The 19,601-nt window shown below is 38.9% G+C and overlaps 1 protein-coding gene across 1 annotated transcript in view; it reads left to right on the plus strand.

Annotated features, from left to right (window-relative positions):
• Positions 1-19,601, plus strand: part of Nmd3 (60S ribosomal export protein NMD3) — a 94,849-nt gene that overhangs the window by 37,983 nt on the left and 37,265 nt on the right. The window contains exons 5-8 of the mRNA XM_067149211.2: positions 9,540-9,648; positions 13,832-13,982; positions 15,017-15,159; positions 15,238-15,389. Of these exons, the coding sequence (XP_067005312.2) occupies positions 9,540-9,648; positions 13,832-13,982; positions 15,017-15,159; positions 15,238-15,389 (555 nt within the window). The remainder of the gene's footprint in view (positions 1-9,539; positions 9,649-13,831; positions 13,983-15,016; positions 15,160-15,237; positions 15,390-19,601) is intronic.

Raw genomic sequence — 19,601 nt, forward strand, 5'->3', positions numbered from 1 at the left:
TTTACCTTGTCAGAAAAAAAGATCGATCAGTAACGCATTCCATTTATCATTACAATGATTTTAACCAGCTAGTCATATTTTAGACACCCTCAGAACACTTTAAATATCACAAAACTAAAGCAAAAAGAACGAAGAATTGAAATAAAGGACTATTTATGTCCTATATCACCTAATACGCTTTGAAACTTCGGACAGCGGTTAAAAATGCATGTGCGTCCGAAATCACCCCAAAGTACGGAGTGAATTCGGGCACTACTTTTTGTTTTCTCAGCAAAACCTGCGTTGGCGTATATTTTTCGTTTGTAGGGTATTGCATTAATGGGATATATTCCTCATTATTACGATGATAAACAATACAATTCAAGATTCCCTTCGTGAGTTAAAACGAAAATAACCTCAAAACCGTCCGAAATCACCCCGCTTGATGGTACCTTATTCCAGGTTTGGAAAGTATTTTAAAATATCAACCTATATACTTCTAAGAAGTTATATGTATTAGCTGCCTTCAGAGTTTAGGAAATATTATTTTGGGCTCTTTACTTTGTATAAAGATAATGCCCACAAGGCACATAAGTGTAATTTTGTTTTCTCTCAAAATAATATTGAACATAACTGTGGGATTTCCCATTTGCTTTTAGGTTTATAATCAACCAACATTTATAAACATTTTAAGCTAATCACCCCACTGAGAAGTTAAGAATCGAGGCTTCTACAAATGTTTTTACATACGAATGAAAAAACTCAGCACTGAGGTACCAGTCAACTGGTAACTCAGCACTTAAAAGGTTCAATGAGCCAAGAATAACACAATGGCCAAAGTTGTTTTCTGAAATTAAGTTGTGCGACCTATAGAAAGCGTTCAAGTTTGTATGTTTGAATTGGGACACTCAGGTACGCAGTAGTGCACCGCATGCTGGGTTCACTCGCCCAGAGGGCGCTACTCCATGCACCACCTGCAACTCGCACTGTCCAACAGCTGATTTGAGATCACGCTGACATACACTTAGAATCGTTGTATGGCTCAAGTGGTTGTTTGTGTAACGGTAATCAACATAGGCAAAGTTATTTTTTTTTTGGAAGAAAAATATGAAACGTGTGGTACTAAGGCTCCCAAGGTTCAAGAACATGATGTGCAGGACACTTGACGGTTTGTTAATTGGTCTATATGTTGGCTGGCATCTGTTTCAAAACTTGCAATTAAAACATTTTTACGAACTGATATTTAAAAGTGTCATCAGAAGCTGCCTCAAAAATGATGATTTTTCATAGACAGCATGTCGTGTCTCACTTTTACCTCAATGACATGTGACATGATGCTGAAACAAATGATTTTGATGGCGAATATTTGGTAGAAGATGATAGCCAACCAAGAAATGCTAAAGATGAACGTACAGCTGTTCATTATCAGGAAAGTTGTATGCGGGGCCTGGTTTTTGTCGGTGAAACAAAAGTTCCATAGTGTTAAAAGCGAAAAAACCGAGCTCGATAGCTGCAGTCGCTTAAGTGCGGCCAGTATCCAGCATTCGGTAGATAGTAGGTTTGAACCCCACTGTCGGCAGCCCTGAAAATGGTTTTCCGTGGTTTCCCATTTTCACACCAGGCATATGCTGGGGCTGTACCTTAATTAAGGCTATGGCCGCTTCCTTCCCACTCCCAGCCCTTCCCTGTCCCATCGTCGCCATGAGACCTATCTGTGTAGGCGCGATGTAAAGCCACTAGGAAAAAAAAAAGCGAAGAAGGCTTAATATTTGTGGGAAGAGCATGTAAAGAACAGTGGGATGTGTTACGACAAATTGAGGGCAATAACGCGCTGTCCAAAAAAAAAACCAACACTTTTTCCATACGAATAATGAAATAATTCATGATGTGACTATCCGGCAGTGGGCTCTGCAAGTTGTTAATGAAGAACAATGCACTGGGTTTAAAGCATGCCATGTAACTTTAAAAAGCACGATAGTATTGTGTTGCAGAAAATAACATCTGGTTTGGCGAAAAAGAAGACCAACCATGTCGGCAACAGCAGAAATATTCATAGAAGTTAAATCTGTTATAGAGTTCTACGGTGCCAAAAACATATGTATCAGTGATCAGAGTGAGTTCAGTCTGGAGATGTGTACAGGATGAATATTGACTTTAAAAGGGGAAAAAATCAATAACAACTGCAGTGCAATCTGTGGTGGTCACCACATACAATTGCACCATAATGCCAACAGTTACCACAAGTGGCAAAATATGGGACCTTTATGCATCACTTTAAGAGAGTCGAACAGTGTGTTTGGTAAGACTGTGAAACAGAACATGTTTTTGCATGAAAATATTCATGTTGGTTGCATAAATATGGAAAAATGGGATCTATACAAGTGAACAAATGGTTTAATGGCATATTCACGGATAATGTACATCATCCGGTATAGTTGCGCCCATTCTGGATTCCTTTTCTGGACATAAATCTGTACAAAGTGAAGATACCGTACAGCTGAGGATGATCCCTCCTGGTGCCACATCTTACTGTCAATCACTAGATGTACGTATTTCTCTGAATCCAAGACAACACTGAATGCAAGACTACACCCACTTTATCTTTCAAAAGAATTAAATCATTCAGCAAACTTCAAATTTAATTTACAAAATAAAATAAACACACACTAGTATCATGTAAATCCTACCTACTTTCCTAATTATTTTTGTTAGAGGTATCTGATACTGCCTTGGAAAGTTCAGGGATTTCTTATTTGCGAGCTCACATTCATATTGCATAACGTGTTGTGGCCATTCCGACCTTGCATTTATCACGCACATCTCACAATTTCATGTTCCTTGTTGCAGGCCACTGAATGCCTTTCTTATACAGTACGCATTTTTAGATTCCCTTTGTCTTGACGCCATCACCGAATATTGGCTTTAGTTATGCTGTATTTTCTTGCGGCTGCACAATTATTCCTTATTTCCGTGGGTTTAGTAACCATTAATTTAAAATTGGCATCATAATATCGAAGAGAACCTGTTGAAAATTTACCGGCAATACTTATTCCACGTGTGTCTATGATGATCCATCATGAAATTATTCCTGTTGTCTATGAAACTCTTATTAAACATCAGGTATAACCTGCTGCTGCTAGACGCACGTCTCGCTTGCCTGCTTCGGTGGCTAGCAGTGTACGATATAATAAAGACGCGGACGTTGAAGGTCAGTGAGTTTTATGCACTGTGATATGGCCATTCTGCCTTTGTGTTTTTCATGCACATACCTCACAATTTCATCTTCGACTTCTGTAAAGCTTCCCTGTTGCGGGCCACTGAATACATTTTTTTTTTTTGTACAGTACTCATACTTAAAGCTATTTTTGACTTCGTGCTAACGCAGGCACTGGTTAGTTATGCCACATTTTCTTGCGGCTGCACAATTATTCTTCATTTCCGTGTTTTTGATAACCATTAACTTAAAACTGGTATCATAATATGTATGGGAATCAGTTGGAAATTTGCCAGCAATACCTGTTTCACTCGTGTCTGCAATACCATGATCCATCGCATAAATATTTCTGCCATGTATAAAAGAGTTACATTTACTAAGCACTAGGTACTCTGTCACTGAGTAACCATGGCCTTTCTAAGAATTCTAAGGGTCGCATCCTTGCTATTCCAATTTGAATGACATTTCATGCACTGCTGGGGCCCAGCAGTACGGTGCATTATAGTCGACCTTGCAGTTAGCTCGGGAGAGTAGGCCTAATGTTTTGATGCCATTCTGGGGCTTTGAGAAACGTTTTTGTAGAGGCTAGTAGAATGCTATTCTGTCTTCGCCATTTTCCGAGAACCAGTGATGTTATGGAGAGGTACTGTACAATCGACTGACGCGGCTAGCGATGTGTAATAAAGATGTGGACGTTCAGTTTAGTTTTATGTGGGCGGAGTAGATGAAGGGAAGCAACATGGTTACCATGGTAGCTGCCAGTGGTGGTAATTACTTATTTATTACATTTATTATTATTATTATTTATTACATGTAATTACTGGTACGTCACAAATGCAGGATGACCCGTGATTTTTCACATAAAATTCTGAGAATATCATAATCTTGGATTTGGAGAAATACGGTATATGGGTTTATAGTATGGAAAGGCTTTGTACGTAGATAATCCGACACTGTTCTATAGTTTTAGCGCAGTGAAACACCATCTTGAAAATTCAATCTCTGACATATCGCCAACTGTCATATCCTCATTTTCGTCCCGTGTGGCAATACGCCTTGTACCGAAGCCGGTACTTGTCCAAAAACCGGGGAGCCTTTGAATGTCCTGTGGAATATTGTTTTGACAGCGGTGATTTAAAATGTTCCACTTGCCCTTATCCTCACTTCGTTAGGTGTGGTTGATGTAGAACAGCTTTGTACTTTCAACATTTCTACCATGAGTATCACTGTTGCAGAAAGTATAAGGAGTAACTTCCTTTTGTGTGTAACATCCCTTGTTATAGTGATTAGCCTTTATTTTCATCATAACATTCTTATTCTATTGCCTTTATTGACCCACAACCAATACAGGAATTAAATTATATCTCTCAATGCCGCTACAACGTGCTGTGCAGTTACTAAGGGAATAAAAAAGATCAGTGGTGAGGTCGCTCGTTGAGTGAACCCAGCATGCGCCGCAGTCGTGCGTAGCCAAGCATGCAGATTCAAACATGTGGAATTAACCCTTCCTATAGATCGCATGTTAATTTCCGAAAGAATTGTTTTGACCGTTGTGTTATTCTTGGCTCATTTAATGTGTGTGCAAAATTTACGTTAAGATCCATTATTCCCCAGTATGCGATCTTCCCTTGTTATTGAAGATAGAACCTGGAGTGGAACACAGTGTTGAATAAGAAATGGTGGAGAGATAGAACAAAATGGAAGGGAACCATATTTGCCCCCATCTGGTTCAGCTCTGAAAGAGGAAACAGTAACTGAATGAATGAATGAGTGAAAGAAAGTAAGTAAGAATAAGCAAATAAACTCAGGTGCACCGAAGGAAGGACAAGGAATATCCAGATTATAGTGGATGGATTCTGTTAAAAGGAGCATACAGTGAAACCTGGACTGGAGTATAGTGATGGTTAACCTACTCTTCCTGACCTAGATGCATCCGGATTTAAAAAAAAATGGTGGTGCACATATCTGGTAAAATGTTCGTACAATTAACATTTGCTATCCTAGTGTTTGCTGTTTTGATTTTGTTTAGTGTATGTTGGACATGCTATGTTATCTATTCCCAATTTTTTGCTGCCCTGTCTTTCTATGACAGGTGCAGTTATACGCTTGGGATACAGTAACGTGCAGAGAAAGTTAGACACAGTAAATATTTAATTTACTGTAACTTTATGCTGCATACATTTAATATGTTTGAGCTGGTGATCATATCATTTCTGAAAAGGATTTTAGTATATTGCATTTGATCCCATTTATTGGGAATTAATAGGCACTACAAGAGAGTATATTTAGTATCTTAGAACTGTAATGAGTTATATCCTAATTTTAAGTTCATTCTATAACATATGTTTTATCTTAGTTAAGTCCTTTGGAAATACAATTGAAGATCAAGACGAGTTATGAATTTTGTTGCTTTTCTGTATTGCTCTCCCACATATCACAGCAGTAAAATTTTGGTGCCGAAACCCGGGAAGAAAATAAACATTCATACACTAATACACATTTGAATCAGACCAAATACATACTACTCAAAATGTTCACTACATGATCCATGAAGAAATTGATCAAAATTCCTGCAGTAGAGATCCAGTGATCTATTTGCTAGATAATTTAGTAATACTTGAGATACTTAAAGAAACTTGCAACAAAACAAATAAAAAGAAAGGGGAAAAAAGAGGTGCTGGCTAAAAGGATAGAAAACTTGCATGTAGTGTGGACGCAGTTAATTATGGAGGGAAGCTATGTTGTTTTTATTTACGTCACCTGGAGATAAACTCATGCACAACTTGTTGGCTAGTGCTGATATTTGTTAGCTTTTCTTCAAAACTACGCTACAATACAAGGTAATTCTCGCACTTCGAGGGGTCATTCGACAACGTAAATCATAGATAAATATGATTCCATACATTGCTCTTGAACTCCAGTCAACACACAGCTCCTTTTGTTATTGCAATTCATGTTGAGAGGCTCAGCATTGAAGGCAGTGACACTAATACTACATAGCTACACCATTTGAAAAGAAGACATGCTAGGAGAAGAACAAACATTTCATGTTTATTCAAGGAAGTATGAGAATTTACTGAGTTAACCTCTCCTGAAAATTACAGATATTGTAAGGATAGCTTACAGGAACCCTTGGAAAAATTGACATGCCTTGACGATGAGATTCATGACCTCCTTGATGATGTCATGTACGCCGCTGAAACAATTACATGAGAGGAATACTTAGAAAGCTCTATGCGTGCTATCATACACATATCCTTAGCACACTGGGGCAAAACACTGGCAACCAGGAATGAGTTAGCTGGAAAACTTATAATGTCTAAAAACAGACCCTTTATATTGATATTATAAAACAACTGGCAAGTTCTGTGTCGAATATTAGAATCATGGGCACAAAATCTCAGTACCAACACTCGCCTTAGCTGTTCTGCCAACCATGTTAAGATTTCCTCCAGGTGACATGCTTCTGGGAACAATTCCAACAGTCGATTGATAATGACTCGTCGCTATCTACCATTACTAAACACACATCTGTGAGGTTGCTTAGGAGAACCAAAGCACTTGATTGAAGGTATCGCCATGACAACCATTGTTCATTGGAACACGTATTAAGAGCTCTCAGAGATCATTTTAATATTGACTTGTTGACTAAATGCTGAAAGACATAAAAGTTTATAATGAGCTAGCAAATGTACCCGTGCTTCGCTACGGTATTCTATATTATGGATATCGAAGTAAATTACTGTACATGAATTGAATAGGATCTTTCTTTAATTCTATGTCTCTGTGCGTTATCCCTGAAACAGCATAGGGAGGTCCACATACTTTGCTTCCAGTGTAAAGAGCGAGTTGCTGAGTTGTGACAATAACGGCAGGTCCACTTGCCTACTGCCATTCGCAAACAATTTGGGAATTTTCATTATAATGACGGGCCGCATTGCCTGCTGGCGCGGTCACAATATATTTGGGGAGTTATCATTGCAATGACAGGCCCCATTTCCTACTTCCAGACAGATAACAATTGAGTAATTTTTATTATAATGGCAGGCACCTTCCCTACAGCCAGTCAAAATTGAGTTGTGCTGTTATCAATATAATGACAGGCCCCTTTTCCTAATGCCACTCAGCTTACTGCCAGTCACACAGAGTTGGTGAGTTTCCATTATAATGGCAGGTCACTATGCCTAACGTCAAGCATATTTTAGATGGGTAAATTTGCTTATTATAGCGTGCACCCAACCTACTACCAAACACAATCGGGTAAGGAAGTTTTGAAAAAAATTGCATGTTCCCTAGACTTCGGCCAGTCAAATGGAGAAGGAAAATATTCATTATAATGGTACACAGGAGTTGGAGAAGGACCCCATTCATACTGCCAGTTAAAGTCGATGTGGGGAGTACTGATTACAGTAGTAGACGCCCTCCTGCTGAGAGTCATTATCGATTTGTAAAGTGTTAATTACAAAGGCACACACAGCCTTTCTAGATCGCTGCAAATCGACTTCAACGAATAAATATAGATTGACATACGAAAGTATGTGCATTTTTACCTTCATTTGAAGATTAACTGCTCTGAAAGGTACATCATATCGACAAAAGGATTATAGGCCTCCGATAAAATGCCACATATAACGGTCTAAATGGCTGGTCCTATGATATGTTCTCATCTGTTTATGGGTAGGGTTGAATACGGTGAAATTTTGGTAAGGTTTTCTCACATTGCATTACTTTTCGGATACATATGTTACAGCTACAAACATAGAATTTGGTACACGTATAGCTACTGCGTGGGCCAAGGTTCACATAGAATTTGATTATTCTAGCTTCTGGATAACTGAATCAAACTACCAATTATACGTGTTAAAAGTGCAAAAAATATGTACAATCCAGAAATAGAGCCAAATTTAACGCATAAGGGATAGAGATACGACAAAACGTCATAGGACCAAAGTTGTCGATCACTCCAAATTGAACGGAGAATGTGCCATCCATTTTGTGATAAGACTTACCATTTAGCCACCAAATACCTCAAAAGGAAGGTCTGCACCGTCATTAAAATTGCCTCCATATTTCAATATTTTTCGTGGGTAAAAAATAACCATTTTAAACATCTCGTAATTTTTCCGATGGTTACAGGCTAAAAGCTATAATTTTGCTAAATTCCAATTTTCTTGCTTGTCTGGTAGATTATGCTGCCATCTTGATATGGGGGAGGGGATTGAAAATTAGGACTTTCAGGAAACTTTTAGGCCCATGAAACCTATAGGTTATCATTTAGGATAAATATATCCAACTGCATTCTTATGCTGAGCCCCAAATTTGAGACTCCCAGCAAGGCCCCTCAGGGTATTTTGAAAATTTTAGATTTTTTAGGGATGCTGAAGTCATCAACTTCTCTGGTACCAAGTTTTATGTTTCTAGGATACCTGGAAGTGCCTCATTAATTCACGTCTATTTTAATTTTTATACCTTAACTTATATATACAGTACAGTATATATAGATCATTCCAAACTGACTTCCATTTATTAGTGTAGATTATATTTCACCCCCTTCCCTAGGTCTTCTAGGGGCATCTTGGCCCCACAGTATATTTTCCAGATAGTAGGTAATATTTGTACACCTCCCACCCCAAAGCGGGCCGAACTTGTACTTTAAAAATATCCAGAGTAACACTATTCATCTCAGCAACTCCGAAAAATATGGATTCGATGCTATTTTCGATTATTTTCATATATCACTAACATCTCGTCAACCACCCCAAAGGGGGCTGAAGTTGGACTTTAAAAATTTCCGGGGTGTTACTCATCATCTCAGTGACCCCAAAATCAGTGGATTTGACGCTATTATCGATTATTTTTATATATCACTCCGCCCTCGCCCGCCCTTCACAAAGGGGGCTTACTTGGGCTTTTTTAAATCCGGTGTGTCACTATTCATGTCAGCGAACCCGAAAACTATGTATTCGACACTATTTTCTATTAATTTTATATATAACCCCCCTCACCCCCCGCCCCTAAGGGTGCTAGGGATGGCTTACCCCCACAGTGCTCATCTCCAGATAGTAAGTTATGAGTGTACCAAATTTCTTTGATTTTGCTCCAGTGGTTTAGGTGGAGATGTGTCATTTACATACATACATACATACATACATTTATTTTTATCTATATTGCCAATGTTCATATTAAAGAATGTTGTTAGGGATCATATTGTGCCAGTATAGTAGGACTATGTATTTCTATATATAATGAAAGAAAGTCATGGTTGGATGTTAAACTGAGGAGTAATTTATTGAGATTGCTCTTTCTTTTAGATTTGTGTTAAAGTGTGTCTTGTTTTGCTTTGCAGGTTCAGGTTCGTCAGAAAGCAGAGAACAAAAAGACATTTTATTACCTGGAGCAGTTGATTTTGAAGCATAAAGCACATGAAAATACTCTTGGCATAAAACCTATCCATGGTATGGAGCATATATCATTTTTGTCTTTTTAATATTATTTATCCTTGAGCCAGTTTGTCAGTGTCGTTCCGATCAGACATTAGGGAATGTTCAGTTAGTGAGGAGAATGGTTGCTTTAGCTCTTTGTCAGTTTCTTCAGAACCTACATCCCGACTGGAAAAGTTGATTGCAACAATGAGGCTTTGCGTTTTAAGCTACATCATTCTGTGTTCGTGGAGAGCGAGTGGAACTCGTTTTTAATCAAAACCAAAACCAAACCCCATGGCACTACAGCCCTTGAAGGGCCTTGGCCTACCAAGCGACCGCTGCACAGCCCGAAGGCCCGCAGATTATGGGTTGTTGTGTGGTCCTCTCGGCCATTATTCTTGGCTTTTTAGACCGGGGCCGTTTTTAATAGAGTACGAAAATTTCACATTTTGTAAAATATAAGAGAGAAAATAAATGCAGTAGAAGTCTGTTATAGTGAGTAAGGCATATAACTTTTGTTTGTCCCTTCAAAATTCCTATATTAACCTGTGTACTATACTTTGGTTACAGCGATAGCCCTGTCACTGACGCATCCGTTATTACGAGCGATTAAGCGGGCACGATTTTTCCGTTACCGATACTTATGCACTTCAGTGACAATACTGTGAGTGTTAAGAGGTCAAAAAGTGTTACCATCAGAATGGGTGACAATGAAAAACAGCGGTGTACAGTAGTGTTATGTTTACCTGCTAATGGAACTAAACTTCCACCGTATGTTGTCTTGAAGAGAGACACACTTCCAAAAGAAAATCTTCCTGCTGGTGTTATTGTCAGAACTCAGGACTCGGGTTGGATGGACAGTCTACTGTCTGAAACTATTTTAAATTTATGAAACATACGAACTGAAACGGCATTCTTGTTCTGTAACAAATATTGTAAATAAATTTGAGTGAAACTTTTTTAAAAATTTTGTCCTTTCAAATATAGGGTGTGGGTCTTATTCAATGGCAGGTGGCACTTGGGATTATATGGTATTTAAGCAGTTTTGTCTTACAATAAGACAATCTAAAACTAGTGTTGGCAGTCAGTCAGCATCTACACCAACATTACTCTGAATGGAACAAAACTGGAAGAGGTCAAACAGTTCCAAATACATTGGTAGTGTGGTAACAGTAGATAATAGATCATGTACAGAAATCACCAGTAGAGTACAGAGAGGAATGCAGTTTTATCATCGAGTAAGAAAGCTTCTCTGGGATAGACAAGTCTGCTTAACCCATTGAAATGCTATTTTTGTTCAAAAATAAATAAATTACATGTGTACATATAATATGCTGGAGTAGAGACAAGGCAGGACGTCATTAAGATAAGTTCCAGATTTCAATTTCGTAGGTATTTGGGTTGAAATAAACATCAATATTTCCAAGTATTGAGTGTGACTTGATAGAATCTGATGATGTTCATGTAAGGACGAAACATGTCATTCTTGATTTAATAGTGTGTATTTTTATTCCTTGTTGAATAGCATGTTTTTTTCCTTTTTTTTTTTACAGTTATATTATAGTGTAATATTTATATTGAACTTGTGTGTCCGACAGACTGAAAAGCTTTTAAGTTATATTTAACTGAGTCGACACTGGAAAGTATGGCTTCCTTTGTAACAAATGATTTCTAAAGTGTAGACCTTCAGTGTACATAATATGTCTTATTTGTTTTATTTTTAATTAAGTATGGGAGAAATAAAGCTCGTCTTGTTTTCTGTTTGTCATTTTCCACCTTCTGAAGTTCGATCAGTTGAGGGATTTTAATGTAATTCATATCATAAATCATGTGGCAAAATGAATGACACTGAAATGTTATTTTATTGTGGTGGTACAGTATGTGTTCAAACTGTGTACCATTACATGCCACGCATTTGTTTGTACTGTTTCTGAAGATTATTGAACATGTTGTTGAACGAAGGTTGCTGTAAGGACACAAAAAATGACATTGCCTCGTATAATTCTGGATTTTTTGTAGGTGGGGTCATCTATCTTGAAAACTGATTCTTTCAACATGCCCCATCAGATCTGGGCAGCAGGAAAGTCATGCGAATGGAGTTCCACGAGAATTTAGGCAATCTCCAAAATGTCACTGCAGAAGGATAAGTGACTCCCCTGCGGAATGGGCAGGAGCTCCGTCTTGCTGCACGAGATGTGTCGTGGACAACACTTGGTTGCAGTACTGTAATCGGGCTCGTTTGATCCTTGCTGCTGGATGCTGAGCAACTGGAATGTGGTATGCAAATCCACACAGTTCTTTTAACATCTGCTGAACAGACCTGTCGTTCAGAGTTTCAGCAATGTTCATCGTAGACTACACTTTGGGGAATGTAACACTTGTTAGAAAATAGTTTGCGGTTCTAGTTTATGGCGATGGCTCCGTATTGCTGCCTTTCATTAACATAACACTGATCCCGTATGATGGAACTTTTCAGTGACAGCTGACATTGTTCTCCATATTAAATCACTCCTCACTGTCCTTTAAGGTAAAGCAAACTTCGCCCATTCTGACACCCCACTCCGTATGACCGGAAATAATGTTCCACGATACACACTTTCTTCTTTGTTGTGAGAAGCTTACAAGTTCACATAAATGCAGAAATCAACAAAACACTGAATTTGTTCGTAATGTGTCAAACTATTATATATAATAAATACTTCGTTTCTAGGAAAACGTGGACAGCAATAATTTCATTGTTATTTGTTTTGCCACGTACTGTATGTAATTTTGCCCCTTAATGCTATTTAGTGTTCAGTTATTATGAGTTTCGACTTGACGTTTGAGCGCTGCCTTTTGGCGGAGGGTAAGTGAATTAATCAACAGCCAATCATAGGCGGCCGATCGCTCCGATAGAGTGCATTAGACTCCAGTTCTCGTTAGCGGTGTTGTCGATCTGTTGTTTACTGTAACCACGTGCAATCAGCTGTGTGTTGTATTGTGCTCAGTTCTTTTCGCGGTCTTTGTGCTAGGTTGTTGTTCATTGATATTTCATAGTGTAGAGTTCAGAAATGAAGGGTTTAGTATTTTTAATAGTATAACGCGTTATATTGTAGTGAATAGTGTGTAACAGGTGATCTATTTATATAGTAGCTTAGTTTAATATTTCGTTCGGTAGTTATATAGTAGGTTAATTTTAGGCCCGTATGTGAATTTGGTATTCTGTCATGTTGACGCCTACGTCTAAGGATGAAGCTCCCAAGAGAAGAAAGCCCTTCGGGCGCGGTACTCCACTAAGGAGCCAGACCCGGGAAATTGTTTGTAATGTTAGGGAGTCATTCTTGACAAAGCACCAACAATGGCGACTAGAAAGAATGAGTTGATTAAGTGGTTGAAGGAGCACAATATTTTGGTTCGCGATGACATGGGGAAGGGGATCTTATGCATCTCTTGAAACAAAACAAGCCCCAGTGCTCAGTTTATGTGGTGGATGAAAAAGCCAGAAGGAACGGGCATAAAGTAGTTCACCTTCCACTATCCCATTGCCATTTTAACGCCATAGAACTGATTTGGGCCAAAGTGAAGGATTATGTAGCTGAGAATAACCGACTCTTCACAGTTTCGGAAGTTGAAAGACTTATTTTCGAAGCCGTAGGCCGTATAAGTGCGGAGGACTGGAGCAATGTTGTGACACACACGAAATCCGAGATAATTAAAGCTTGGAAGAAGGAAAGTCTCACAGACGATTATGTTGAAAACTTTATTATCTCTTTAGGGTCAAGCGAGAGTAAAACCTCAACAGACGATGACAATGCCGATAGTAACTCAGAAATGAGTGGTATATTCGCTTTGAAGGATTATTTCCTTCGTTACGGGAAACTGAATCTAACAGCAAAGCGAGATCTACATTGTGAGCAGAAATTTAATTTTTCTCCCGTTTTATCTGTTCGAGCATTGACATATTTTTATCTTGTAGCCTTATGCTAAATATGTTGTGTATTATTGCTCATCTTGTGTGAATCGTGTATGTTGTTACAACGAATAACTGATTATGGACTTATATTCCAGCATTTACATTTCTGTTCGTGTTGTGTATCGTCAATCAGCTGTTTGTATTCGTAGCAGTTTGTCACCACCGTCTGACTTCCGGCTAACTGTCAAGTCGAAACTCATAAAAACTGAACTATAGTTATGTACAGTGTGATCTGATTGTTGCAATGTGTACTCTCTTTTTTAGAGGGCCTAGATTTTTTCTTCTCGACAGAAGCCCACGCCCGTAAAATGGTGGATTTTTTGACTTCTGTCCTGCCTTGCCGATATCAACATTCAAAGAAGTTGATATCTCATGATATCCATAGTAATATTTATAACTACAAGTTTACGTACAGGTGAGTTGTTTTGTTCTCATTAATCTAATTTGATATGTTCTATGGGGACTAAGCAAGTTGGCCATGGAGTTTGGGTTCACATACTGTAGCTGCGAACTTCCATTCGGGAGACAGTGGATTTGAATTGCACCATCAGCAGCCCTGAAGATAGTTTTCCGTGGTTTCTTATTTTTACACCCGGCTAATGGTAGGGCTGTACCTTAATTAGGGCCGCACCGAGCAAGTGGCTATGTGGTTTGGTCGTGTAACTATCAGCTTGTTTTCGGGAGATAGTGGGTTCGAACCCCATTGTACTGAGCGAGTTGGTCGTGTGGTTAGGGGCGCGCAGCTGTGAGTTTGCATTTGGGAGATAGTGGGTTCAAACCCCATTGTCAGCAGCCCTGAAGGTGGTTTTCTGGGTTTCCCATTTTCACACCAGGCAAATGCTGGGGCGTACCTTAATTACGGTCACTGCCACTTCCTTCCCATCCTATCCCTTTCCTATTCCCATCGTCGCCATAAGACCTATCTGTGTCGATGCGACTTAAAAAAACTTGTAGAAAAAAAATTAAGGCCACAGCTGCTTCCTTCCTAATCCGAGCCTTTTCCCATTCTTGAATCACTAAGAAACTTTCAGTGTCTTAGTGCAACATAAAACCAATAGGGAAAAAATGTTCTGTGGGAATGCACTGCTGCTGTTGTGATGGAGATGGTGTGAAGAGCAAGTTAAGACTTGTTCAAACATTTGTTTGGATAGTGGCTATCTTGATATTACTTAGAGCATTTCAACATTGTTCTTCTGTGCTCCTAACAATCTCTTATTGAGTTATCATTCACTTATTGATGCAGATTTAATTACATTTTTGCTATACAATGTGTGAATGGAATGAAAGTGAGGACCCTTTCAAATGGTAGTATTGACCTAACACTTTGCTCATTCATTCTTATCTAGTTTGTACTGCACAATTGTTACAAATTTGAGATTGCCCTTAATTCAGAGATTTACTTGTATTTATAACAATGAAAGTGATGCATGGTCTTTTGGTTTGCTGCAGTGTAGAGATTGTGCCCCTCTCAAAGGACAGTGTGGTCTGTCTCCCAAAGAGGCTGACACAGCAGCTAGGTGGCATCAACCCTATTTGTTTGGTGTACAGAGTCACAAATTCGGTACACCTTATTGACGCCAGCACTGCACAGAGTGAGTTGTACTTATTTAAATCTAATTCTTATTACCTTTTATAAAGGGAATTTTCAATTCAAATGGTGTGTACTACAGTTGCAGAGCTGAGCAGTACAAACTTCTGGAGATATCCATTCAGTAGCATCTGTAATCCAAAGCAGTTGACAGAGTATATTGTCATGGATCTTGAATTAATTCGAGAACATGATCGTAAATCTTTCCCAGGTCAAGGAGCTGTTTCAAATAAGGTACTGTTCATTTAATTTGTCTTCTTCCCTTTATTAACCAGCTATTAATTGTCACCGAAAGTTAATGAGACAAGTCTTTGCCAAGTGTACTCTATGTACACTGGAGGAAATGGACAGTGTTACACTGTGAAGCCCTTCTGATACATATGCCAAATTTTGTGGAGATGATAATCAAATAACACATATTAAATGATAGAAAGTCTGTCCCCTTTGAAAATAATCCATCCATGATACCGACCAGTTTTTGTGAGAGATGTCACCACCTCGAGCACAGATGCACACTTGTATTTATGATGGCATTGAATCAAAAATTCTCTGAAATCATCTTGGGGAACTTCTCACCATGCCTGAAGCACATGTTGCATCATTTCTCAAACATTTATGGCTGGAGACTGACACACTCATTCCCATGACATCCCAGACATACTTCATTGGAGAAAAATCAGGAAAATAGGCAGGCCAATCTGGAATCCATGTCCCTTAAGGTTTCTCTGGTCTGATTTGCAATGTGAACTCTTTCATTATCGTGGTGGTCCTTGCCAATTGGTGCAGTGGCATAAAGCACATAACAAGAGAATCTATTGCTTTTTCCACATACTGGCGGGCAGTCATTGTTCCCTCTCTTATCGTTCCCTCAATTCTGAGAATTGTGATCTCCGAGGAGGCTACTCGTCAGTTGTCTTCCATCCCTTGCGGTCTTTGGCCAGGCTTGTACTCCAAAGATTTAAATTCTTGATAATGTTCAACCATTGGGGGAAGGAGGGGTGAAAAGGGGTTTTGGTTAACAACATTTCAAATGATGATTGAAATGTCATGTTTTGAGGTTAAGAATCATTTTTTTAAGGCTTAGATGGAAGTAAATGCAGACGATAGGCTAATATATTTTTGATGAAGTATTTTAATACTGGAAACCCGATTTATTCAACTGTATTTAAAGAACAAAACTATGTTTGATATTGAATGTACTGTAAATATACAGTAGATCCTGCTATTTTTTCTAAAAAGTCTTGTATTTTCTTTTGTTTTTTATTTTCCTTTCATTTGCTAACTGCTATGTCATGCCACTGTTTCATTAGCGGAACGTCAGAATAACATAACAAATTATGTTTCTTTAATTGGGTTTTGTAACTTAACCAATTTTTTATCGTTTGGGTTAAACAGTATTTTAGTTTAAAGTGTTTCGGATAACGGAGGTTCTACTGTAATTGTCATATGCACAGCTACACGTGGTTTTAGTGTCTGCATTGTGGATTGAAGACTACTGTATATCTAGTAGGTTCTACATAGTGGGCAAGTGGTTACCATACAATATTGTCACGGAATATGTGTATTTATAATAGCAATCCATTTACAGTAAAACCTCGTTAATTCGAAGTTGTTGGGACTCAAAAATCGGACTTCGAATTACGTGATTTCGAATTAACCGCCAATTCGCAATTCAGAAGTACCAACCCTTGCCGCGTTACAAAATTTTCTAAGGCCCGTTACTGCATGCATTTAACCTTGATTCAGTTTATACCTTTCAAATGCCATGAAAAAAGAACTATTTTCAAAATGTATCCAAGAAGGTGCATTTACAGTATTCAAATAATGCACTCGGATATCTCACTGGTAAACATAACCTCACGCAACGAAAGAAGGAAAAAAAAGCACGATTCAAAGACGAGGAGAAATCTATGCTCGCTCCCATGTGCAAGTGCTTTATTAATTGGATTACTATAAAATATACTGTATGCATTTTAGATGCGTTGTATTTACACAGAAAGTACCCGATGCCCTTAAAATCGAACTTTCCTTTGACTCTATCCTTGTACGATTTCCCGCCATAGCACTTCTCTCGTACTTCAGAAATGTAAACACTTGCCGCATCACGAAGTATTCTAAAACCCATTAATACATGCAATCACCTCGATTCACAGTTTAAACGTTTCAAATGCCATGGAAAAAAACTATTTCAGAAATGTATCCAACAAGGTGCATTTACAATGTTCAAATAATTCACTTGGATAAATCACTGACAAACATAACCTCACGCAACGAAAGAAATCGCACAATTCAAAGACCAGGATAAATTATGCCGGTTCCCCTGTGCAAATGCATTATTTTTTGGATTTCTTTACTGTTTGCATTTTTATTATAGATGCTTTGTACTGGCATGGAAAGTGCCCGACGCTCTTAAAACATTGTGGCTTATCGAAGTTTCCTATGACGAGGGGATACAGTAATCTCGCTTCCATGTGCATTGCGACGCACTACTATGACCCCCATCCCTCACACTACGATTTCCCGGCTGGCAATTTCTCCTTTACAACCATAAGACCGTTTGGGCTTGCATTAAAATAAAGCAATGCAGTTTCACCGGCATTGTCAATATTGTTCGGTGCCTGCGAATTTATTATCTTTGCCACGTTTTTTCGTCAACTGTCGGCATCGCCAGTGTTCGCAGATTCTGTTTTCCCGCACACTGCATGTTGCGTGATATTACAGCGTTCCTTACAAGAATGAACACAAAACAATTCCGATTCCATTCAACTTAGCAATCATGAAGAGCACTGTAGACCCACCGAAGTGAGTGGAAGTGCTGAAAGCTACCCCTCCACGTTCCGGAACGCGCGTTCTACTATGACGCGGAGCGGATAAATTTCGAGTTGAAATTACTCTGTAACATACTATTGTTTTAAAATGTAAAGGCAGTTTCGAATTAAAAGTCTCTGAATTTCGGTAATGGGGCCGACATTGTACTTCGAATTACGAATTATCCGTATTTCGAATTAAACAATTGAAATAACATGCAAAACTGTATCTCATGTTTCCCGGAACGAGAGCTACTTCGAATTAGGCGGGATTTTGAATTAACCGATTTTGAATTATCGAGGTTCTACTGTATATGAAATTGGCTTTGGTTTTCATTCAATTGGTGCTTCACTCACTTTTGGAAGAACATAGCCCGTGAATTCCCTTAATATAGCACTGAAGGTTTATCTCCACTACACATAAAGCTAGGCGTAATATATATTTTATTTATTCAATTTTTTGTAAAAGCAACACTTCCTGCTGGAAAAGGTTTTCAGTTCCTCTGAGACAAGTTTGCTAAAATACATGAGCAGATATAAAAGGTGTGTCTGTTGGTCCACAAATACATGACTGATAATGATCCACTTGAAAGATGCAGTAAAACATTGTAAAGATGTTTCTACAGGGGCCAAGGAAAGAGAACGTGTAAAACGAGAAAACATACTGTTGAATATGTGAATAAACACTGTCCAGTAGGGATTTTTTTTTTGTCTGATGCGCAGGCATTTTATGTTCCGTATGCACAGGTAAGCCTACAGTGAAACTTATATCTACCATTAGAGGCGAGGAGAGTATTAAAAGGTGTGAAAAACATGAGAGAACAAATATAAAACCCTTTTCCACTAGGCTTATTAAATAACAGTGTGTTCAACGAATTGTAAGCACTGTATAAAAGCTATCTGTATTGGTGCATTGTAAAGCAATTTGTAAATAAAAAAATTAAAAAATTGAAACGTGTGGAACACACCAGACAATAAATACACTTAAGAAAATGGAAATTGCAACACCATGAAGGCATTGGCCGTTTGTGTTGATTTTCAAGATATGGAACGATGCCATGTAGGTATGTAAACGATCAAAGTTTCAGACCCATTGGATTGTTGCTACTGGTCGCGGAGGAATCAACTCCAGTATACGGACTCTGGTGTAGCATAGTTGACTTGCAGTCTGTGCAGTGAAGTGTTCCCCATCAAACATGCCTCGATGACAGAAAAGAGCACGCTATCAACAACTGTCGCCGTTTGAGAGGGCTCGGATAATTGGGCTGTGTGATGCTGGATTATCGCTAAGGACCGTCACTGCACGTGTTGGCCGACAGGCATCTACGGTACAACGTGTATGGAAGCAGTGGTCAAATGAAGGTACCCACACTCGTAGAGCTGGCACAGGTCCAGCACGACAGAAAACTGTGAGAGAGGATCGCCCCATCATTCGGATGGCCCGGATGGAACCCCATGCAACAGCAGCGCAAATTCGAGCAGCTGTGGCACCCACATTACACAACTAACAGTTGGTAATCGCCTGCATGCAGCTGGCTTACGAGCCTGTGTCCATGCAGAAGGTGTTCCATTGACCCCACAACAGCGACGTGTAAGGCTGGCCTGGTGTTGAGAAAGATCGACGTGGGTCCACGAATGG

The sequence above is a fragment of the Anabrus simplex genome, chromosome 1 (genome assembly GCF_040414725.1).
Source record: "Anabrus simplex isolate iqAnaSimp1 chromosome 1, ASM4041472v1, whole genome shotgun sequence".
In the NCBI taxonomy this organism is placed as follows: domain Eukaryota; kingdom Metazoa; phylum Arthropoda; class Insecta; order Orthoptera; family Tettigoniidae; genus Anabrus; species Anabrus simplex.